We start from the raw sequence: 22,597 nt of genomic DNA on the forward strand, positions 1-22,597 counted from the left end.
AGCAAATTTAACCTGTACGATCACTCGATGATGATTGCCTCGTAATGATATTTATGAATTTCTCTGCTGTGACTTTGGGGTATAATAGCTTGTTGGTAATGTGATTTCTTCTTTTGATTATAGTTCCTACTTATAGTAAACGTCAACTTCTCATCCCTTTTGATGTACAAACTCACATGAAATCCTGTGGATATAACTAGACTAGTGACTATAAGACATGTGTAATTCGGACGTATTGTGTGATCTTGCCAAGGTACTAATTAGACCAAGAGCATAGCCATGATGGGTTTCGAAATCGTGCGATGAAAGTTGTATCATCATAGGATAATCCTTGCGTATAGTGCAGTCTAAGGATCCCTTCGCAAAAAGCCAGATATGCTTCTGTATTATAGATGATAAGTTTCGTTCACAATTTGAGGTTAGTTATACCGGGATTATTAGGTAAGCCGACGTGGTTCGTGAGATCGTATTCGGCCAAGAACGATACATTTGTGATGATCCAATAACGATCAAAACGTTGAATTCTCGAATTAAACGTATTCGGACCCATTCATAATAGCTGGAATATTGTATATTTGCGTATTAATTCCTTGATAGTTGTCGTTATAGTTGGTATACTCTTAACACGTGACTAGCTGGAGCGAATTTCGCAACCGAATCGCGATATTATCCTTGGAATTCTCGCATCGCAGCTCGGATCTCAACTTCAAAGTCGCATTAGAGATTTATGTAGAAAGACTTACAACCTTCGGACCCGTCGGGAAGAGGAGCTCTATTTAAAATGTGCGATACGCCAGCATCTCTGATTGGTCAAGTATATACAGCGGTATCTACACAGCCTCACTCACCCCTCTTAGCGTCAAAGAGGAACGTCAGAAATTTCTCAACCGTCATGGTTAATCCTTCAATCCGGTTCCTTGGTAGTCGTTGGTTACTAAGGACGGATTGTGTTTTTCCTGTTCAGAGTCATGTATTGGTTGCCATGATCCAGTTTCAAGCCTTGGTCTGTCTTGCCCCTTCGTAGGGGTGTACTATCAATTGCGAAGCGCTTCCAAGAGTTGAGACGAAGATGGCTTTTATGTCTACCTAACTTAGGGGCGGCCTCCAACAGCATTCGCCTCTTACCACGTAATATCTCAACACAGCCCGCGGGATGTGTCTTTCCGTATATTCAAGTGACGCGACATTCAACACTTTTATGAAGTTGGTGCTTCACTTTCTATTTCTCAGCGGGCATTGCATTGTTCAGATAGTAACCCTACCACATTACCACACAAGATCTAACGGCGGGTTTTGCATCCTGATCCACCGTTTATTTAACGGAATATTTACTAGACAATACCTTTGCCTCCAGGGTGCTTGCACAGCCGCGACCCAGCCGGGGCAGACTCTAGGCAAACCCTCAACACAAGGAGGTACGTTTTTTTATTCTGGCTGTCCTCGGCAAGTGGAAATTCTGGATTTTCAACGTCAGCATGTGCCTTTCCACACAGCCTTTTGGCACTTCCTATATGATGCCTCCCCTCACCGAGACTCCCCTTGAGAAATGCAAATTTATCATCTAGCCAAATACCCAACGACGCCACCCAATATTGTTCTCCCATGACCTTAACCTTGTTAATATTTTAAGACAGAGAAGACTAGCCGCACATCACCTCTATGACCATGGCGAGCAATAGCCTCGCACCACCAGTGTTAGCTGTTGAGACACGAACACGTCCGAGGAGCGATACAAATGAAACTAGAGCCGTAACGCCGGCCGACTCGTTCGTGTCGAATATATCAAATCCTTTTATAACACCAATTCATTCTATCTCTTCAACACCAGAACCATCGAATTACGGATCAACTGTGGGATTATTAGAATCTAATGAGGCTCTTCGTCCGGATCCCGGGACGGAAGCCGATTTCCAGGCCGAGAATAACCCGTATGCTTTCACCCCCGGACATCTTAATAAACTCCAGAATCCGAAATCATTATCCGCATTTCGGGCTTTAGACGGCATCCGCGGCATAGCGGCGGGTATACAGTCCGACATCAAAACTGGATTAAGTGTTGATGAAACTACAGCACGGACATCAATAACATTTAACGAAGCCATAAGGAGAACATCCAATAAATTTACAGAGTCCCCGGAGCGGATATCAAAAAGTGGTTCCGAGTCTTTTTCCGATAGAATAAGAGTCTTTGGGAGGAATATTTTACCAGCGAAAAAGCCCACACCAATATGGAAATTGATGTGGAATGCTTATAATGACAAGGTTATTCTCGTTTTAACAGTCGCTGCGGTAGTTTCGTTAGCACTCGGCCTTTATGAAACCTTTGGGACGACACCGGCTCCAGGAGATCCTCCATCCGTGGATTGGGTTGAGGGTGTCGCAATTATAATCGCTATCCTCATCGTCACTCTTGTAGGGTCACTCAACGATTGGCAGAAGGAACGGGCTTTCGTTAAACTTAATGCTAAGAAAGAAGACAGGGAGATCAAGGTCGTCCGATCGGGAAAAGCTTTTATGATTAATGTTCACGATATCCTCGTTGGCGATGTTTTACACCTCGAACCCGGCGACCTGGTCCCTGTTGATGGGGTTTATATCGACGGCCACGATTTAAAGTGCGACGAATCTTCAGCTACTGGAGAATCCGATGCCATTAAGAAAACACCAGGAGATATAGTTATAGAGCGTCTAAAAATGGGAGGAAACCAGAAGGGCTTGGACCCCTTTATTATTTCTGGTTCCAAGGTTCTCGAGGGAGTCGGTACATTCCTCTGCACTTCAGTCGGTGTTCATTCTAGCTTCGGTAAAATCATGATGTCTGTACGAACCGAAATCGAGGCCACGCCGCTGCAGAAGAAACTCGAAAGACTCGCAGTCGCTATCGCCAAGCTAGGGAGTACCGCAGCCGCCCTTCTTTTCTTTGTCCTCCTATTTCGTTTTCTCGCCGCCCTCCCAACAGATATGCGATCTAGCTCGGAAAAGGGCTCCGCCTTCCTGGATATCCTAATCGTGGCCGTAACTATCGTTGTCGTGGCTGTGCCAGAGGGATTGCCCCTGGCGGTTACCTTGGCGTTGGCCTTCGCCACCACTCGATTACTAAAGGAGAATAACCTGGTACGCGTACTACGCGCCTGTGAAACGATGGGCAACGCCACTGCTATTTGCTCCGACAAGACTGGAACCTTGACTACCAATAGGATGACTGTTGTAGCGGGAATTTTTGGTCGGTCGGAATTTGCGAAATCTAACGATGAAAGGCCTAGCGCTCAGACTGTTTCTGAATGGGCCAGTGGCCTTTCGCAGAAGACTAAAGAGGCCATTGTACAGTTAGTCGCTGTGAATTCAACCGCAATCGAGGGCGAAGAAAATGGCAAGCCTACATTTATTGGTTCCAAGACAGAAACTGCCCTTCTCCAGTTGGCTAAGGACTACCTTGGAATGCAATCATTGGCTGAGGCCCGAGCGAACGAACAGCTCATTCATATGATCCCCTTTGATTCGGCGAAGAAGTGTATGGGCGCGGTTATAAAACTGCGCGACGGAACCGGATATAGACTTTTGGTTAAAGGGGCTTCAGAGATTCTCCTGAATTACTGTAGCGAGAAAGCAGAAGTTGATGCTCTCACTACAGCCCCGCTCACTGATAGCGACCGTGATGGATTGATATCAGTTATTGATTCTTATGCGAAAGGGTCTCTAAGGACGATAGGAATCGTTTTTAAGGATTTTGCCCAATGGCCTCCTACCCATGCCGAAATGGAAGACGGCCATGTGCGATTCGATTCGGTACTGAATAACCTTGTCTGGTTTGGCTTGGTTGGTATTCAGGATCCAGTTAGGCCTGGGGTTCCTGAAGCAGTTGAAAAAGCGCAAAACGCCGGTGTTGTGGTTCGTATGGTGACCGGAGATAATGCAGTCACCGCTCAAGCCATTGCTACCGAATGTGGTATTTATACCGGTGGCTTGATCATGGAAGGACCCGATTTTAGGAGACTTAGTGAGGCGGAAATGGATGCCAAAATTCCAAAGTTGCAGGTGCTTGCGCGCTCATCGCCCGAGGATAAGAGAATCCTCGTTGCGCGATTGAAAGCTCTCGGAGAAACAGTAGCTGTCACTGGCGATGGTACCAACGATGCTCCAGCTCTCAAGACTGCCGATGTCGGTTTCTCAATGGGTATTTGCGGTACTGAGGTAGCAAAGGAGGCTTCGGAGATAGTACTGATGGATGACAACTTCACTTCTATTCTAACGGCTCTGAAATGGGGACGAGCAGTTAATGACTCTGTCCAGAAGTTCCTTCAGGTAAGTTGGACTCACGTTTACTCGTAAATGATATCGAATATTAATCCGCGCGCAGTTTCAAATCACCGTCAATATTACCGCCGTTCTTCTTGCCTTCGTATCCGCTGTTGCCGATCCAGAAATGCACTCTGTGCTTACTGCCGTGCAACTCCTTTGGGTTAACCTCATCATGGATACCTTCGCGGCCTTGGCGCTGGCGACTGATCCTCCGTCTGAGAGTGTTCTCAATCGTAAACCTCAACCAAAAAGCGCTCCCTTGATCACAACAAACATGTGGAAGATGATCATCGGACAGGCCATCTTTCAGCTCGCAGTGACGTTCGTACTGCACTTCGCTGGGTATGCAATTCTGGGATATGATTCTAACAACTCGGATCAAAAAACGCAACTCAACACCATCGTCTTCAACACTTTCGTGTGGATGCAAATCTTCAACGAATTCAACAATAGGCGCCTCGATAACAAATTCAACGTCTTCGAGGGTGTACATCGCAACAAATTCTTTATTTTCATCAATTTTATCATGGTCGGAGCTCAGATAGTCATCATCTTTTTCGGTGGTGTCGCGTTCTCGATCACAGCCCTCAACGGACCTCAATGGGCTATCTGCATTGTCGCGGCTGCGGTTTCGCTCCCATGGGCGGTCCTCGTGCGGCTATTCCCCGATGCCTGGTTTGCCAAGATCGCCGAGACAGTCGGTAGACCAGTCGTCGTAGTGTACAATTTCCTAGCTAAGGTGTATGCCAAAGTCAGCAGCGCCTTCGGAAGAATATGGAGGAAAAATACCCAATCTTCGTTGGAAAACGAAAAAGATTATCCCTCATCTCAAAGGACGGATACAACACCCGAAATTATTGTATCTGGAGATGATACCGCCCATACAATTATGAGCCCCGAAATACATATAGAGGATATAGAGCAGGGGCGTCGATAGATTTTGTATTTATTTTGTATAGTAGATGTAACGTAGAACGAAGGAATGCTTAATGAATAATTCGACTTCATCCAAAATGTAAACGCTTACCGTGATGATGACCCCTCCAAGTTAGCACTCGGGCCATGTCCCCTAATAGAGACCCCACGTACTGTAGAAGTGGGTACGTGTTCCAAAGTTTCAGGTTCTTGTTATTTTCTTGTTGCTTCTCCTTTCTTTATGTTCGCGATAAGTGCCTCTATGGGGGTTCAGTTAGGAACTAACGCAACTGGCCTTCCAAGGCCACCTAGGTCGGTTCCTTTATATCGTGTTCTAATGGATATACTCGGTCTTTGTCCCCGTGGATAACAGTGGTTGAACACCGAATGAGCTCAAGCTTCTCCATATCGTCAAATGGATTCCATGCGTCCCGGAGTAGATATTACTATGACAGAGTCACACCGTCGACTGTAGTTTGCTTCCGTTCGCAAGGAAAAAGAAATAAAAGGGTCCTCAGACGTTCTCGTTGAGTTAATCGGCGCCAATTCAAACACAAGCTCAAGCAACATGAGAGGGTGTAAAGTGGATGCTGTTTCAGCCACAGAAAAATAGGCAATAGGATGGAAAACGCTTGGACAGTCAACGGAAGTCTAGTGTGGGGTTTATACGTCTACATAAGTCTCCAGTGTTGATCAGTAGGTCCCCAGCAGGGCGCTATTCATACGCAAGCTGGCTCGATATGATGTTGTCACTTAGCCTAGCTTGTAACCTTTCTTTTCTATCCTGCCCCTGTTCTATGATGCCATATCTACTTAGTACATCTAGATAGTCATTTACGAGTCGGTGAGCACCTTTGTCTCAACGTTAGCCTGTTTGGGTGGTCTATCGGAAGAAGCATCCGATGAATCCTGTGGCGTATCCACTTCACCCGACGCTTTAGGAGAGACTCTCCCGCGAAGCACCACCCAGATTTTTCGAGCGCCACCATCGTAAAGAGGGTAGAAGTTTCCGACGATTAAGGTAAACCAGAGGTAGACGAGAGAGACGACAATCCATGCCGTAAATAACTAGATTTACCGAGTCGCATTAATACACAGCACAGAAAGAAACAAAAACTAGGGGGCTAAAAAAACAACACTTACACTCTTCGAGAAGACAATCTTCGCACCATACATCGCAAGCGGCCAGAGGAATACATGTCCAATAAGAGTGAACACAGCCCAGAAAGAGGCCCAACGGCTCATTTTCCTCATGTACTGCTTCATTTCAGGACTAAACCATTCCTCCGATTCTTGATCCGCTTCAGCTACATTCTGCTCTGATTGACGGACTTTTCGAATTTGCGTTCTAAACACGGACCAGTCGAAGGAGCTCGGTCGCACAAATGAGATAAATAATGTGGTGGGAAGCGGAACGAAAAATGCGGTAACACAACCGAATAGACACGGCATCGTACTGCCCGTCGACGCCACTGTAATTTCCCCAAAGTACGCATATGCAGTCCCGAGCCAAACCGATATAGCGCAGCAGACACCTACAAGAGGAGAGATGATCGCAGCGGCTTTAGTCTGTCCTTTCCATAAAAGAGCAAACACGGTCGGGATACAGCCCGGATTGATGACGTTTCCAATGGCGTAAAGCAGCCAAGTCATATCGACACCCCCTTTATTGAAGGCAGTCGATAGTGTCGGAATAACAAGTGAAGTGGCTACGACGCCAATATGGGACCAGGTAATTAATTGCTTATCGGTGGCTTTCTTGTTAATATACGTCCCGTAGATGTCGAACGAGATGATAGAACTAATGGCGATCATCTGTGCCGATGCGATCGAGGTACAGGCCTACATTTCGGAGTAAGAATACTGTATGTCCGAAGACTTGGGGCTTGACGAACCATGAAGATTGTGAGCAGTAAGGCTCCAGCTCCCGCTTTACCAGCGACAGCTTGCACGACATAGGGCAATACCAACCCCGAAGAGACCTCTTCAGCGGTCATAGCCTGTGTGGAAGTTAGAGGTTATTAGTTTGGACTGTAGAACAGCTCCGTGCTACTGAAACTTACTCGAGGATACGTAGGGAAAATCGACGTCGACTCTAAAGCGACAGCAGCAAGACCACCAAAAGTGCCAATCGCCCAAGGTACCGAGAAAGACGCAACACCTCCTAGGACATAACCGGGCACAGCAGCAGCAACGTTGGCCGAGAATCCCTGGACTTAGTTAGTCCACAGATACTCCTATTGGACGCCTCACGAATGGTAAGTTACCTTTTGCCAGAAACCAGTATCCATAATTACGGCCCCGAAGTTCGATCTGAGACATTATTAACACATGTATCTGGTACAACAGATATACAAAGCACCTACATGACATGGAGGATGCCGAAATAGAGGCATTGCTCACTTCGCATGGTCAAATGCGAACCCCCATAATTGCCCTGGACTGGATTTTCCTTGTCTGCCGCAATTACGGCATCATACAGAGCCCCGATGGATCCAATTTCCTTTACCACAATGATTTTAATCGTGATCCATACTAGAATGATCATGATAATAAAAGTGTGTAGGTAATCGGTAAGGAAAGTTGCTCGAAGTCCGCCGAAGTACGTATAAACCCCCACGCCGACCTATAACTTGTAATTAGCATCCCGTGTCCTAGGAACTCCCCAGCCAGATGATTCTCTCCGCGGACATTCCCAAGCATGAGGCTTTTCTCATGCAGTTCTTCAACTTACCGGGAGGAGGTAAGTGCTAGCAATGACATCCATTCCAGTTAGAGAAGTAACAGCAGCACTCGCTCCAAGCAACATGCTCGAGAAGTTCAAGATGTTAGTAAGGAGGCAAAAAACAATCCATATCAAATGAGCGATCGTGCCGTATCGAACCCTAATCAATTCCAACAGTGTATGCGCATTGGGTGCTCGACGTTTGGCTTCGATGGAGATGAGCGACAAGAAACACACCATGGTGCTCGCTGACGCCCCCCACCATACCCCCAAAGCCAACCCATACTTATAAGTTAGAAGTGACGCCCCGAGAAGAGCCGTGCTATAGAGCCAAGAAGAGATAACAGCGGATGCTGTCAAGCCAGTACCGACGGCACGGTCGGCCACCATGAATCTAATTCGACAACGTATTAGTAATGGATTAGATCAAGAGGCGATCAAGAATAGGAAGGCGCACGTTTCGGTAGTCTTATTATCCTCATTGAAAGACTTCTTCAAGGCTCTAGTAACCCATATCATACCTAAAAGATAATACCCAAGAGTTAGCGAAACAGACTCTGGTATGTTGGCTTGTATTTCTTCACTTTCTTACCTAGCGCAAAAGCGACGCCAAATCCAACAACGACGCCATAACCTGCGCCCTGAGGCAACGGGGGCTGCACCTGGTCAGACATATTGAGAGATCTAAACCAATTCGTACTCCAAAAGATTGTCTTCGAAGTCGGCTATGAGATTCCCGAAGTTTCAACATGTGAATGCAACCTGCGGCCCTTCACCTTCTTATCCTTGGAAACATTCCATGATACCCCGGCAGGGCGTCATCAACTACGCCGCAGGAGAGTTACGTCGGCAATGGGTTACCGAATAGTCGGATCGCCTTTCGTGATAAGGAACGATTTCCTAAAACTCGTGCATATCCTTGAAACACCGCATCTCATTGGATAAGAAACCATGATAATTCTGTTGCAATTGGATGACGTGACTTAGACCTAAATGGCGATTGTTTAATAATATCCGCTTTCGGAGAAAAGCATGGTTGTGCAGCATCGCGCCATATCGTGAGTGGGGTTTCGCGGCGTCGCTATTATATCTGGGCATATTTCCAAATACAGGTATTGGTGAAGCGAGCATGGTTCTACGCGTCTTTCATTAGCAAGGTGTTTATGTCGCTTGCGAATTGTCATCATGAGTAACCCAGCGGATATCTCTCGGCCGAAACAATGGATTTTGAATGCGTTCACGATGAGCACACCTGGCCATCTTGCTGCAGGTATGTTTTTGCTCCTTAATCTAAGAATAATTAGAAATTAACCGTCAAACCTCGTAGGGCTTTGGAGACATCCGCGCAATCATACCTCTGAGTACAAGGATATTGACTATTGGGTTAACCTGGCCAAGATCCTCGAAGATGGAAAATTCCATGGGCTATTCATCGCGGATGTTCTTAGTCATTATGGCGTTTACAAGGGCGATGGCAATATTGACCCCGGCCTTCCTGGGGCTGCTCAACTGCCCATGAATGATCCATTGTAGGTATTCGTCAAAAATATTCGCTGCAGCCAGTTTCTTGTTGACGGGAGTTAGCCTAGCTGTCTCGGCTATGGCAGCGGCAACCAAGCACATATCGTTTGGTGTAACAGCATCGACTACCTATGAGAACCCTTTTTTGTTAGCGAGGAGGTTTGCAACGCTTGACCATTTCACTAAAGGCCGTGTCGCAGTACGTATAAAACCATGATGTGCTTCCTGTTTTACCTCGTCTCTCTGTCTTGTCGCGAAACTATGAAGTTTCCAGTAAGTGGGGTTAAAGGGGGCTGACGAACGTACCTTCATACACATAGTGGAATGTGGTTACAAGTCATTTGGAGTCGGCGGCAAGAAACCTTGGCTTACCAACCCAAATTGAGCACGATGAACGTTACAAGATAGCCGAGGAGTTTATCAACTTAACGTATGAATTATGGGAAGGGTCATGGAGAGACGATGCTGTTGTGAAAGACAATGAGACGAAACAATACGCTGTTCCAGGGAGAGTCCGGAAGATTAATCATGAAGGGCAAGTCGAATCGTATACGTTCGTCTGACCTCGTTCTAACGACCCGAATATTGTAGGCATTACTTCAAATCTACCGGTCCCATCACGACGGAGCCTTCGATTCAACGGACACCCTTTATTTTCCAAGCCGGTGCCAGCAGCGCAGGTAAAACTTTCGCGACCAAGCATGCTGAATGTATGTTTCTGCCAGGCTTAACACCGGCATCTGTCCGGAGATCCACCGATGACATACGCCGGCTAGCCATCGAAAGCGGTCGCGACCCGTCAACCATTAAACTTATTACGGGGGTATTGATTATTGTCGATGAAACGGATGAGAAGGCCCAGGCTAAGTACGAGGATTATCTGCAATACGCTGACCTCGAAGGAACGATGACTTTGTTTGGAGGATGGACCGGGGTAGATCTTGACAAATGGGAGGATGATGAAGACTTCGCGTTCAAAGGGCCTGGAGCTATTCAAAGCATGATTTCTTCCTGGACTGCTACGGTTCCTGGGACTCAAGATGTCAAGTGGACTAAGAGAAGGATTGCTCAAGAGCTTGCTATAGGAGGTGCTCATCCTCGGGCTATTGGTTCGCCAAAGACGGTTGCAGATATTCTTCAGACGTGGATCGATGAAGCTGGTGTTGATGAATTTAATATCTCCTATGCAATTAACCCCGGCGACTTCGAAGATATTATCAAGTGGCTTCTACCTGAACTAAGAGCTCGAGGAGTATTTTGGGACGAGTATGCTGCGAATACTACTAGGGAGAATTATTTTCAGGATGGACTCGGCCCGAGGTTGAGAAAAGACCATCCAGGCGCAAAGTACAAGTGGGTAGCCGAATGAAATTGGATATATACCGATCGAATTGTGTCTATATGGAAATGGAAAACTGAGTAGTTCCCGTGGTCGAGAAATAATATGGATGCTTCACTCACATCTCGCTTTCCCTCGAAGCTCTAATAATGATTCCAAAGTCTTTTCTCCTATTAGATTATACGATCGAAGCATCAACGATACTCTGAATTCATTCGAGGTACGTACCTAATAATTCGGTAGACTTCCAAGGTTACATAAGGACATAGGTACATATAAGTAACGACATGATTTCTCGAGTTGCGTATCTGGGTACCTAGGTACTTGCTCGCCTTAGTACATAATTTAGGTCGGGCAACGACATCTGGAGTTGCCCAGCTAAAAATACCTGAATACCTGAATACCTGGGTACTTGGATACATACAATGGATGTACCCTGTTTCGTTGCTGGTGGGTACTTTCCTGTTGATTTAATTCCTTAGGCATCCACCTTTAAAGTGATGCCTGGAAATTTACTAAGGTACATATCCATGTAGCTTCTTATTTCGGTGATGCATGGACCTCATGTATCTACCTGGCAAAAAGATGCCTAAGGACTTGGGATGATTGTGCACATACCATTTGCAGGCCTGATCCACCCATTTCAACAGTGTTGAATGCCCCGAGCAAAATGTTTGTGATCTAATTAGATGCCTAAGGGACTGAAAGTAGCTAGGTATTTCGATACAGTGTAGGAGATCAGCAGTACATTAGCTAGGTACTTAGGTATATAGAATCACATCTCACCCGAATTAATCATTTTAAAAACCTTACCCACCTTGGCATTTTTTAAGTGGATGCATTAATTGATTCGCAGATCTGATCTAATCGGATCGGACAGCACAGACCACCTCCACAGTATGGCAAGATCGAAATTCACCTAATCTGGAAAGTGGAGAAGCCGTGTGTGCTTATTCGACCAATCACATTTCGATCCAGAATTACAACTAGTAACTAGTCAACTTCAACTTCAACTCCTCGAATACTGTGACTCTTTTCGAATCACAATACAAAGCAAACAGAAAAATAAGTATTTACGATATTGAACACCCCTGATCGAACTGTGCTTAAGCCTAAAAGGTGTTGGGAACAAATAACTCGGCTCCCCATACTAGATTTACTGTTTGGGATGAATCAATAACTGTATGCTGCTAACAAATTACTGCTAAGTGAATCACTTAAGCACGATATACAGAATGTCTATTTGCGAAATCAAGCAGGGGGGTGGTGCACTGTGGTGGTACCAGCAATCAAGAATGCAAATATATTTATTTCCGGTGTTCGATCGATCTTAATTTGTTTTTCTTCTTGTTTAATCTATATCGCGATGCCATCTCTTACGCCGACATTCCCAATTCTCACCATGCCGAATCAACGGAATGAAATGGATATATTTATCTAGTTCGCATTTGCATACCTATCTTACAAGTGTGTACTTGTGGGAGTTGATTTAAACCTACATGGGCGTTCTGTGGTACATGGTAAAAGGGGGGGCTGGCAGGGAAAAACCACGATTTGGACCAGCTAGGGGCGCAAAAAGAATAATATTTTCCACTGGCAAAATTAAGCAAGTACAATTAATAATTACTACTTGATTTTATTATGCTAGTGGGAGTTGTGTGCCTGCGCGTACGTTTTCTAGTTGGCTTTTCCTATTTCGGACGTGTTGTCAGGTAAATAACTGATGGAGAGGTAAATTATTCGACTTTGATTACTCGACTTTGATTCTTGAGAATAATAGGCAGTCACGATTAATTGGTCGGTAAGGGAAATATTGTATTTGGCACAGTGGTCAGTTACCAGGTAGTCTCGGTAGACCACTAAAAAGAACTGATCCGTACCCCTATAGGTAGGTCTCTAGTATCTAAGGAAGTTGCGCGTAGTAACACTGTCCACAGATAATTAAGATCAGTACCTAGACGATAGATTAGTACAATTATTAGTCCATTATTATTACGTACAGCAGATTTAAACACCAGGAAAAAAAAAGGTCGTTTGCACTGTGGGTCCCCATCAGAATCATTCTCGCGGTTGCCCAGTTGCGACTGATTAGCTACCAGTAGGATTAATTATTTAACATCGACTTCTCTCCTACTCTATTCCATCTTCCCTTCTTCTCACTTACAACTTTACAACTTTAGACTGCATTCTGAACCCCAAGTCTCGACTTTTTCTCACACCAACTTTCAACTTTCATCGCACTCGATTGTAACCAACCCAACCTTTTTTTTTACTCTACACCTGACTGAACTTCTTCGTTCTATTTTCCATGACCAATACCCTACTTTGACCTTGTCGTCTCCCTGGATCTTCACGATCTTCATCATGTACGCCTTCAAGGTTTTCACACCCGTCTCCCTGGCCCTAGACGCCACCATCTACCCTCCCTTTGGCCTCATCCTCGGTACGTTGATGATGGTTCTCTTCCCTACCAACGAGCACGACGCCGCCGCGCACGCCGCAGCCATTCTTACGAACCTCTTCATGGCACTGGCAATCGGTCGCGTCTTCGAGTCAATGATCCCCCAAACCCTCCACTGCGCTGCTCTAATCGGCGCGTCTCGTCTCTTCTTGGATGAACTCCCTGCTGCCCCCTACATCATCGCAGCTATGGCGTTTATTCATACCCTCATCTATCCTGGTGATGAACTCAATGTCACCTTCTTCTCATTATTTATGTTCTTGTTCGCCGCGCTTGTACCCGGCGATGTCTTCCTCGGCCTCGTTCAGTTCGTCGATCATTTTACCCGACGTACTATAACCACTCTACGACGCCTAGCTATCTTCTTCCGACTCGTCACATCCACTACCATGTTTGTCATCGACCTACCTCGCCGCCTACTAGCACTTCTATCGGCTCCGATTTTTTTCGTTGAGGATATCTTCAGCGGCAAAATTTCTCTACGACTTTCCAAGCAAATTTCTATGGTCGACGCGAGCACCCAAACCGACAATGAAGAACCTACCAAGACAATGGTTACCGGAAGCACCCAAACAAACCCTCTCTCCCTACCCCAAGTACTCGCCCTTAGGAAGCCGCCCCACTTCTTAACTAAGATGGTTTTCCTTGAAATGGCTGAGAACGACGACGAATCCGCACCCGATACCAGCAACTCCAAGCAGAACAGCCGTGATATGCTTCGCGGTTTGTGGAAAGACTGGAAGAACAAGAGAGAACTGGGTTTGGCCGTTATCGAACAGGCTCCCCAAAAGGACGAGACCTCTGCGACTACAGCAGAGGCTTCCATGACTCCTGGGGACCTTCCCGAAGCAGAGGACGTTAGTGGTAAGTTAACCTAAGAGATAATTAGTCAACAAGCGAAAATTCTCCTATGAGCAGATTACTAATTCTTAATCAGGGCACGAGGCCAAAGTTATTCCTGAGGCCGATTCAAACTCCGAGAACGTGGAGCCCGCACAAGAACCCACCGAAGCCGCTCCCGTTTCTGTAATCCCCCTTCCCTCTACTACCGAGACCCCGGACGCGCAAACTACTGGTAAGTTAACCTAAGAAATCAAGTCTTAATTAGCGAAAGTTTTTAACTGTTGAATAATATGCTAACCTTAACGCAGAGGCTGAAGTTATCACTGCCGTTGAGGATGAGATTCCCTCTTCAGAGCCCGTTGAGACTTCTATTGACGCCACTCCTACCCTTCCCGTTGTCCCTACTACTATCACACCTACCCTCCCCGCTGTCCCCACTATTACTCCTATTGAGCCGCAGGATGAGGTTATTACCGGTAAGTTAACCCAAGAGACGAAATCATAACTTAGATGTTGACTTTGAAATAGATTCCGAGATTGTCGCCGTCGTTGAGGACGAAGTCCCTCAAGAGCAGGACACGGCTCTTGATACTTCTGTTAACACTGCTGACATCCGCACCCCTACCGTGGAGAACTCTGAAATCCAATTCGAGGCTGCTCTCCCTGCTCCCGCTACCCCTATCTCGTCTTTGGAGTCGCACGCTGTTGTTGACACTGGTAAGTCCACCCAAGCCGATATCAGTAATTGGCAAATGAGATTTATCATTAAGCAATGCGCTAATTTCTAACTAGAACCCGAAGTCATAACTGCTGCTGAGAATGTGACTCCTCAACCCCAGCCGATGCTGTTCCCTGCCTGGGAAGACCCGAATATACAGGGCGCCCAATTCAGCCTAGACGTCCCCCGTTCGAGTGTGGCACCTCCCATCCCGGTAAGGTCGAACTTCGGCTTTTCTTCAAACTTCCTTGAGAGTGCACCATCCCTTCCCCCGGTCCCAGCAAATCCGGTACCCACGAGTTTCGTGTTTGGTGCAGGTGTCTCCGAAGCTCCCCAAGAGAGTATTGCCCTTCTTCCCTCTCCCTCGGTAAACCTAGCAAATACCACGGAGTTTAATTTCAACTCGGGCAACACCAACATCCACAACCCCTTCGCGGATGCCAACAATCAACCCACTCAACCATCAATACCTGAGTCGGCCGCTGAAACTTCCGTCTTTAATGGCATCAAGGAAGAAGTACGTGCTGGAGACCTCGACGAGGCCTGGGCGCTGCTTGAGGGCCTATCGAGCGAAGAGGAGGAGGTTGAAACCACCGCCACCGCCGGTCCTGTTTCTACCGAGGTGGATCCTCTCGATGACTTTATCCAACGAACAAAGAAGGAACTCACACAGGAGCAAATCGACGCGGCAGACAATCTCACCCAGGAGGACATCGACGCGATGAATATAGAGTCAACCGATGTGGTGAACCAGGAGCCAACGACCGCCCCGGCTTTTGGTAACAATTTCGCACAGGTCGAGTACCAACCTGTGCCCCAGGGGCCAATCTTCTTCACCCCGGAGGCCGTCAGCGCCATGATTCAGCAGCCAACCAACCCAGTGGTAGAGGAGCCAATGGCCGGCCCTGTTTCCGTCGAGCCCATCCCTGTGCCCGATTTCTTCGAGCGCCAATATACTACGGAAGAAATGAACGAGATAGTCCAATCTGATGACTGGCAGACCTTCGATAGAGATCACCCGACATTCATGGATCAAGACTTCTCACAAGGTGGTCGAATCTCTCCGGGTGGGACAATCCAGAATCCCCCTGCTCCAGCTCCCGTCGTCGCCCCCGAAAATCCTTCCGACGACTCCAATCTATTACCTCTCGACTTTTCCGAAGCGGCTTTTGACCAGATGACGCAGAACTTGCCTCAATTTGGGTTCATGGACCAGTACCAACAACTACAACCCGACGTCCCCGCCCCCACAGTTCCTCTGTCCGATGAGATGGAGATAGACGACCAGCCCGAGCCTTCCGACGCTGGCGGAGAAATGATGATGGATGAGGGATTGGAACCTTCCAACGCTTATGGTCAAGGAGACGTCGAGATGACCTTTGTCGGCGCCCAAGCACCTGAGTGGCAACATGTTGACCAAGAGATGGACTCCATGCCGGGTCTCACATTTGCCAACCCCCCGGTCCCCTTCGGACAATCTGTCGCCGGCCCTGTTACTTCCCCGCCGGATATTGATGACGTGGACAACCGACCTGTGGACAGCATGGAGCTTAACACTGTCCAAGAACCACAAGTCAACGAAACTGAGGAGGATGACATGTTTGGGTCTCCTAGCGAAAGTAAGTTAATCCCAGAAACAACTGTGAAAGTAAATACTAATGTTGAGATAGGCCTAGATGATGTCTTTGGCCCGGAAGATGAGGTAGAGATGGAAGATGTACCGATACCATTCGCATCCAACCCCCAGTCCTCCCCGCCCAGAGCATCAAACACCAACTCTGGCATTGTGCAAGCCCTCCGAACGGCTCGACCTATGTACCCGCATCCGGCAAGGCGACCAGTGGTTCCTCCTACCAGTGCAGAGCCAACGCCTCCTCATACCCCGCGCTCGAACAACCCCACGCCGGGTAACCTTCAAGGAGTGGCGAGATTTGGCCTAACTTTCCCGGCCGTCTCAGAAACCCCAGCCACAGCACCGGCCACGCCAACTTTCAACCCACGAATGAATGAGGGTCCAGCCAGAGGAGGATTGAAAATCGCCGAGCCAGCGGGGGAAATACCCCTTCAAGATCGAGCACCTGACATCAATTCACGTAAGTAACCTAACGCATCTCCTTGTCTACCTAGGTAGCAATATAAAATTGGGCGGAGGAAACTGACTATTCTCTTTTCAAGGTAGTAAACCCTGGTGGCTTGAAGACTAATCAAAATGTAGTCCCGAAGTCGTGGCTTCTCCCGTGCAAACCACGCAAGCAACAGGAGCCATTGACCCTTCCCGTGAAACCTGCAGTAAAAAACCAGGTTAAGAAGACGGAAGCAGAGTGGGAGGAGGAGAAGCGCAAGAGGAACGAGAAGGCGCTGGCGGCTATGAAAGCTAGACAGAATAAGCAGCCGTCTTTCATGCGCCCGAACCGACAGCCCCAAAAGCCCCAGAAGCCTGCCGAGAAGAAGTAGAGTTCAGCATACCAGTCATACCATTTGGTGCTCTGCTGCCGGCTTCTGAATCCTTTGGTCCGGACTTCTTGCGTGGAGAAGAAAAAAAAAAGAAAAAAAAAAGAACCTGTGGTTGGAGAGGAGATGACGATGTGGAGATATGATGACGCCGGTGGCGTCGGTGGGGGTGAGTGGGAGTACGAGAGCGGAGGGAAAGAAGGCTGGGGGAGGAAAAATCTACTGTACCACGCCATACCACACCACACCACATACTAACAAAGCAGAAGCACATGCCAAAAGGGGGGAAATAGGGGCCGGGGTGAGAGCAAGAGGAGGACTACTAACTAAAGGGGCAGTCAGCAACTCGGGAGATAGGGGCGGGAATGGATGGAGGGCAAAGGGGAATAGGGTCACTGAAGGTAACTAGGAACTCGTCAACGCCAAGCGGCCACCAGCTGAGCATCTTCTACGCTCGAAAACCGTGATTCAGAAAGTAAGCCTCCTAACTCCTAACTCCTACCTCTTCATATTTATCAACAGCTACTGACGCCCTAAAAGGTGACATTGCAATGCCCTTAACTATTCGACCGATTTTTTCCCCTACGACAGAAGATGCCAGCTCTTCGCATCTAGCGACCACCAAAAAACCCTTGCGCCGAGATAATAGAGGGTCCTGGGCCTGGAAGTCGATCCCCCCTTTGAAACCCTTCATCCCCCGGAACCCTTCCCCGAGGATTTGCTGACGCCCGAAAAGAAAAAACCAACGGAAAACTTGGGCTCAGAAAGGAGTCGTGTCCGCCCCGGAAAAACCCGAGTTCCCCCCTTTTGGCAGTGCTTTTTCTTTTTTATTCTACGTGGTAGTGGTAGCAGTAGATAGATGACCAGCGAGGCGATAGTCTGGGAAGTTATAGCCAGGCAGGTTTTGCTGTACGGCCGAGGAGCATATGGGTTGCCCCGAAAGGCCAGGACGAGAGATAGACGGCAGCGAAAAAAGTTGCTGGGATTAAGCTTGGTAGAGGAGTTGGAGCTCACCTGTTAAAGTCTGAGACATACTGCTCGTCATAGACTTTGCTCTAACTATATAGCTTCTACTTTTGCTTTTAATTCTATATCTATTTCTTACTAACCCCTCGTGGGCCTTTGCAATTTTACGGTGAAACTTTTAATTGATATACTAACATGAGTACCGAATTCATCTAGAATATCCCGATCGCAGTGACAGGAGATACTAGCCATATCATGACATGGCTACACATCTTGGTAAGAAAGCTAACACGATCACAGCAGAGCAAACGAGCCCGGGCAGCGCTGTTAATGCGACAACATTAGTATCAATTGGAGGCTCTGATTTCATGTTGCGATCCGCGATTGGCACTGTCGTTAAACCACCAACAGGACCGGAGCGATATATGCCCGCAACAATTCTACATTACGACACCGACACAACTTATTTTGGTGATACCGAATTCAAAAAGGTATGCGACGAGTTTGGAAAAGATGATGTATGGACGGAAGACTTCCTTGAGCGTAAGTTCGTATTCCCTTATTGTCGAAGATGAGAGCTTTACTGACAAGAATGTCTAGTCCTCATTATACAGCGCTCTAATAGCCTTACAGTAGCTGAGCACATTCGAAATCGAGTTGTGAAACTCGTGGATGGAGGCGAGAAGATCCCAGTTGGACCTTATGTAGTACACACGCCGACTGGAAAAGTCCATGGTTTATTGAAGTTATTCGAGGATACGAGCAATGCGTTTGTGAAAGGGGTCATTCCCGAGGGAAAAGATCAGTATATATGGCTGAACAGCATCGACGTAAGTCGTCTCTCTCATCCCCTTCGCCATTCCCTCTAGGCTAACAACTTCTCTAGAAAATACCCGTACCATCAAGACTCTACTATCCACAACCCAGCGACACGCTACCTCTGAGTGGTATGCGATTTGGAGTCAAAGATTCAATCGACATTGCAGGTCTAGAAACTGGATGCGGCAGCAAATGCTATCGATCATTTTACCCAGCGAAGCAAACCAGCGCTCCTTTCATAAACCAATTAATCTCCGCCGGAGCTGTTTTAGTTGGGAAGATGCGTTGTACACAATGGTGCGATGGTCAAGATCCTTTAGAACGGTTAGCAATTTCCATCTCTCCGCCTTTCAACAATTAACTGACGATAACTAGACTTGAAGAAGTTTCCCCGATTAATCCGAGAGGCGATGCCTTCCAAAAACCATCATCTTCGAGCTCGGGCTCAGCGAGCGGAGTTGCGAGTTATCCGTGGTTAGACTTCGCGATTGGTACGGATACCGGAGGTTCAATTAGACATCCAGCTGGTGTCAATGGTATCTACGGAATTCGACCGTCGCATGGGAGTGTCGAAAGTGCAGGCCTCATATGTTCGGAGTTAATGGATACTCCGGGCGTTTTCGCTCGATCCGCTACGATTGCTAGAGCGGCAAGCAGAGTCATGGCCCGACCGTCGTCACACAATGGAGTTTTTAAGCCAAAGAAGATACGATATAAACTCCTATACGCGGTTGAATCAGATGATTCGGACCCTTGTGAGACACCGAAGTTCTTTCCACCTTCGAGAAGAAATTCCGAGTCTAAGACAGGAGCTGGAATTATAATGGACGATTTTGTGGGGAAACTCGAAGAATATCTCGGATGTCAGCGACAAGAGGCTTGTATATACGATTTATGGAAGGAAACTCGACACAAAAACGCACCCGAAAGCCTCACCGAAGCTACGGGCGCAATCTATCAAGATATTGTGTACTACGAACTATGGAATAACATAGTCAAGCTGTTCGTACGAGAGTACCAAGCAACTCACTCCGGTCGGATGCCGTTCATCGAGGCAATCACTAAAGCTCGTCTAGACTACGGCGCGAAGGTTTCTAAAGAGGATTATGATCGGTCTGTTGAGTCGCTAAAAACGTATGCGACTTGGGTTAATGAAGTGCTATTACCATCTCGTTCCGCGACAAGTGAAACAGATATTGTGCCACTATTGATATATCCTCAAAGTTGGGGAGTGCCTCACTATAGGGACGAAGTTGCAAGATGGAAAGATGGGGATAATATCTTTTGGCGCGGCTTTTCTGCATACTCAATCAGTTACTGTTCGGGATGTCCAGACGCGACGATACCGTTAGGGGAGGTAAAGTTTCATTCAAGGATCACGAAGACGGATGAATACCTACCAGTAGCCATTTCGATGTTGGCACCTCGAGGAGAGGACGAAGTACTATTGAAACTAATAGAAGATTTAGAGAAGAATAGGATCCTAAAGCCGATCAAGTGTGGCCCCCGGTTATGATCACAGGTTAGCGAATATTGATGCGAAAAGGGATCAAGAACTGCTCGTGGTAACAATATCATTATTTCATTTGTCATGCTTTACGTCTCAAACTAGGAATTTCGTGATGAATGAATATAAGGGCCAACCCAGGCCAGGGTATCGATCCTGAACCTATCTAGAGTGAATCACTCCAACGTTCCACCATTTCGTCACTGAATTCATAAAACCCTATACCAAGCCCAATCAATACGCCATTATAATAACTCTATCTTCAAGAACCATTAAAAAGACTGTTCATTTTCCGGCTTTCTTCAAAGTGAAGTATTCAAGAATTCGTTACTCTACCATCCTTGGCTGTGATGGCTATGGTGGCTGTGGTGGTGCCCGTGATGTCCGTGGCTATGATGATGTCCTTGAGGGGCGCCATAGTAATAACCTCCGTCGGACGGAGGTGCGTGGTGTCCATGATGACCGTGGCCGTGCCCTTGGTTCTGGTTTGAATTTCGCCCTTGTAACTTGTGTTCAACCATATTGGCAGCCACCGCACCTACAGCACTTCCTAGGATAGTACCTAGCTTTCCCTTGCCTAATTTGTGGCCTAGGAGACCACCAGCACCGCCACCAAGAAGCGTGGCGCCTAGACCTCTCTCACCATCTTCGCCTTCTTGTGCATGTTGACGGTTAGGGTCACGGTCTTCTTGCGAGGCGTAAGGATCGGCGGAGTGAGGGCGCGGGTATGGGGATCCGGCGGCTGATGAATGTTGGTTGTCCGCCGAGTATGCAGGGGGCGGGTAACCGACATCGGAGTGGGCTGAGCCTGGACGAGAGTACTGCTGTTGCTGAGGCTGATAGGGGGCAAGATAATTCTGCGATTGCGGTGCTGGCGACTGGGCGTATGTGGGCTGAGAGGGGTAAGGTGACTGTGATGGAGGGCCACCGGCGTAATTCGGTTGTTGAGGGTAAGGAGAGTGAGATGGCGATTGGGCGTACTGAGGCTGAGAAGGATAGCCTTGGTTTTGGGGTTGAGAGTAACCACCTCCGCCGTTACCGTAATAATCTGCTGCCGACATTGTAAAATTGGAATTTGTGAGATATTTGAGGGCCGTAGCTAAAGATGTTCGATTTAGAGACGGATGTTATTTGGTATGATAGATCAATATGGACTTGTGTATGTAGAAGAGTAAAAGAAAGGGAAAAATAAAAAGATCTTCGAGAACAAAGAGAAGGCAGCTGAACTTTATGTACCAAACTATTAAACGCTTGTTTCATAGAAAGGATACAAGACCCACATGTCATCTGCAAGAACCAACCAGTCACAGGCCCCGTAAGCGCTTACGCAGGTCTTCGTTCTCGCCGTAGTCGCGGAAGAGGGAGCTAGATAATGTGGAGAGGCGCAGGCGCAGTCGCAGTCATTCCGCCTCGCAGGTGATTACTGTATGTATCGTATGTATCATATGTACCTAGGTACAAAAAGGGGAATTATGTAGCGAAACAAGCCGAAAGGGAGAAGAAATGGGTGGTCGGTGTGCATTGTTGTATGTGTATGTGTGTGGGTGTATGTAGGTACATGCTAAGGCAGCTAGGAATAATTGGAGATTGCTTTAGTTATTTTGTTGATTTGCGACCGGCGGCTGAGGCGATGCGATGATGGTGTAATTTAGTTAAGAGTGGCTAGACTGAAAGTGGCTTACAGGGATCATACGCCGTACAAATTCAACTGAAAAAGACCTAATGGCCATTGTGGCGGAGGCATTGGCGGAAACCTAGGTAGAATTTGGCGGGGTATTTCTCAGCTGCGCCTCTCATTTTCCGAGGTCCGTTTGTTTTGATGTTGAGGCTGAATTTTCTTTGACTTTCTTCTCGGAGGTACACGTTGCCGACCCTCCTTTCCTTCTAGTATGGAACATTTATATGCACGTAACGACGGAAGTGACGGCATGAACATGTGGGGAAACTATATCAAAATGATACAATGATAAAAATTAAGGTCATTATTTCATCTGCTAGTCACTAATTCTTCCAAGCTTAAACAGGTCACTATT

At 47.2% G+C, this 22,597-nt stretch overlaps 6 protein-coding genes across 6 annotated transcripts; 4 read left to right on the forward strand and 2 right to left on the reverse strand.

Moving 5' to 3' along the window:
* Positions 1–1,665: 1,665 nt before the first annotated feature.
* On the forward strand, positions 1,666–5,236 carry F4822DRAFT_433715 (plasma membrane calcium-transporting ATPase; the record flags this gene model as incomplete). The annotated part of the gene is made up of 2 exons (XM_051461881.1): positions 1,666–4,302; positions 4,358–5,236. 2 exons carry the CDS (start codon positions 1,666–1,668, stop codon positions 5,234–5,236), a joined length of 3,516 nt encoding a protein of 1,171 aa, XP_051309549.1.
* Positions 5,237–6,048: 812 nt separating this feature from the next.
* F4822DRAFT_433716 (sodium/proline symporter) lies at positions 6,049–8,613 on the reverse strand (the record flags this gene model as incomplete). The annotated part of the gene is made up of 9 exons (XM_051461882.1): positions 6,049–6,282; positions 6,358–7,056; positions 7,110–7,214; positions 7,278–7,424; positions 7,482–7,527; positions 7,581–7,840; positions 7,949–8,333; positions 8,397–8,460; positions 8,532–8,613. The coding sequence occupies 9 exons, from the start codon at positions 8,611–8,613 to the stop codon at positions 6,049–6,051; spliced, it is 2,022 nt and encodes a 673-aa protein (XP_051309550.1).
* A 511-nt stretch (positions 8,614–9,124) lies between these two features.
* On the forward strand, positions 9,125–10,829 carry F4822DRAFT_433717 (Nitrilotriacetate monooxygenase component A/pristinamycin IIA synthase subunit A; the record flags this gene model as incomplete). The annotated part of the gene is made up of 5 exons (XM_051461883.1): positions 9,125–9,209; positions 9,267–9,468; positions 9,524–9,659; positions 9,781–10,013; positions 10,052–10,829. 5 exons carry the CDS (start codon positions 9,125–9,127, stop codon positions 10,827–10,829), a joined length of 1,434 nt encoding a protein of 477 aa, XP_051309551.1.
* A 4,016-nt stretch (positions 10,830–14,845) lies between these two features.
* F4822DRAFT_417586 (uncharacterized protein) lies at positions 14,846–17,380 on the forward strand. Its single transcript, XM_051459454.1, has 2 exons — positions 14,846–16,899; positions 16,982–17,380. The coding sequence occupies exons 1-2, from the start codon at positions 14,946–14,948 to the stop codon at positions 17,023–17,025; spliced, it is 1,998 nt and encodes a 665-aa protein (XP_051309552.1). The 5' UTR covers positions 14,846–14,945; the 3' UTR covers positions 17,026–17,380.
* A 983-nt stretch (positions 17,381–18,363) lies between these two features.
* On the forward strand, positions 18,364–20,596 carry F4822DRAFT_417589 (amidase signature domain-containing protein). The gene is made up of 4 exons (XM_051459455.1): positions 18,364–18,781; positions 18,839–19,068; positions 19,125–19,381; positions 19,433–20,596. The coding sequence occupies exons 1-4, from the start codon at positions 18,499–18,501 to the stop codon at positions 20,571–20,573; spliced, it is 1,911 nt and encodes a 636-aa protein (XP_051309553.1). The 5' UTR covers positions 18,364–18,498; the 3' UTR covers positions 20,574–20,596.
* Positions 20,597–22,148, reverse strand: F4822DRAFT_417591 (uncharacterized protein). The gene has a single exon (XM_051459456.1). The coding sequence runs from the start codon at positions 21,623–21,625 to the stop codon at positions 20,897–20,899; it is 729 nt and encodes a 242-aa protein (XP_051309554.1). The 5' UTR covers positions 21,626–22,148; the 3' UTR covers positions 20,597–20,896.
* Positions 22,149–22,597: the final 449 nt, after the last annotated feature.

Source organism: Hypoxylon trugodes (genome assembly GCF_022578975.1).
Source record: "Hypoxylon trugodes strain CBS 135444 unplaced genomic scaffold F4822scaffold_10, whole genome shotgun sequence".
NCBI lineage: Eukaryota > Fungi > Ascomycota > Sordariomycetes > Xylariales > Hypoxylaceae > Hypoxylon > Hypoxylon trugodes.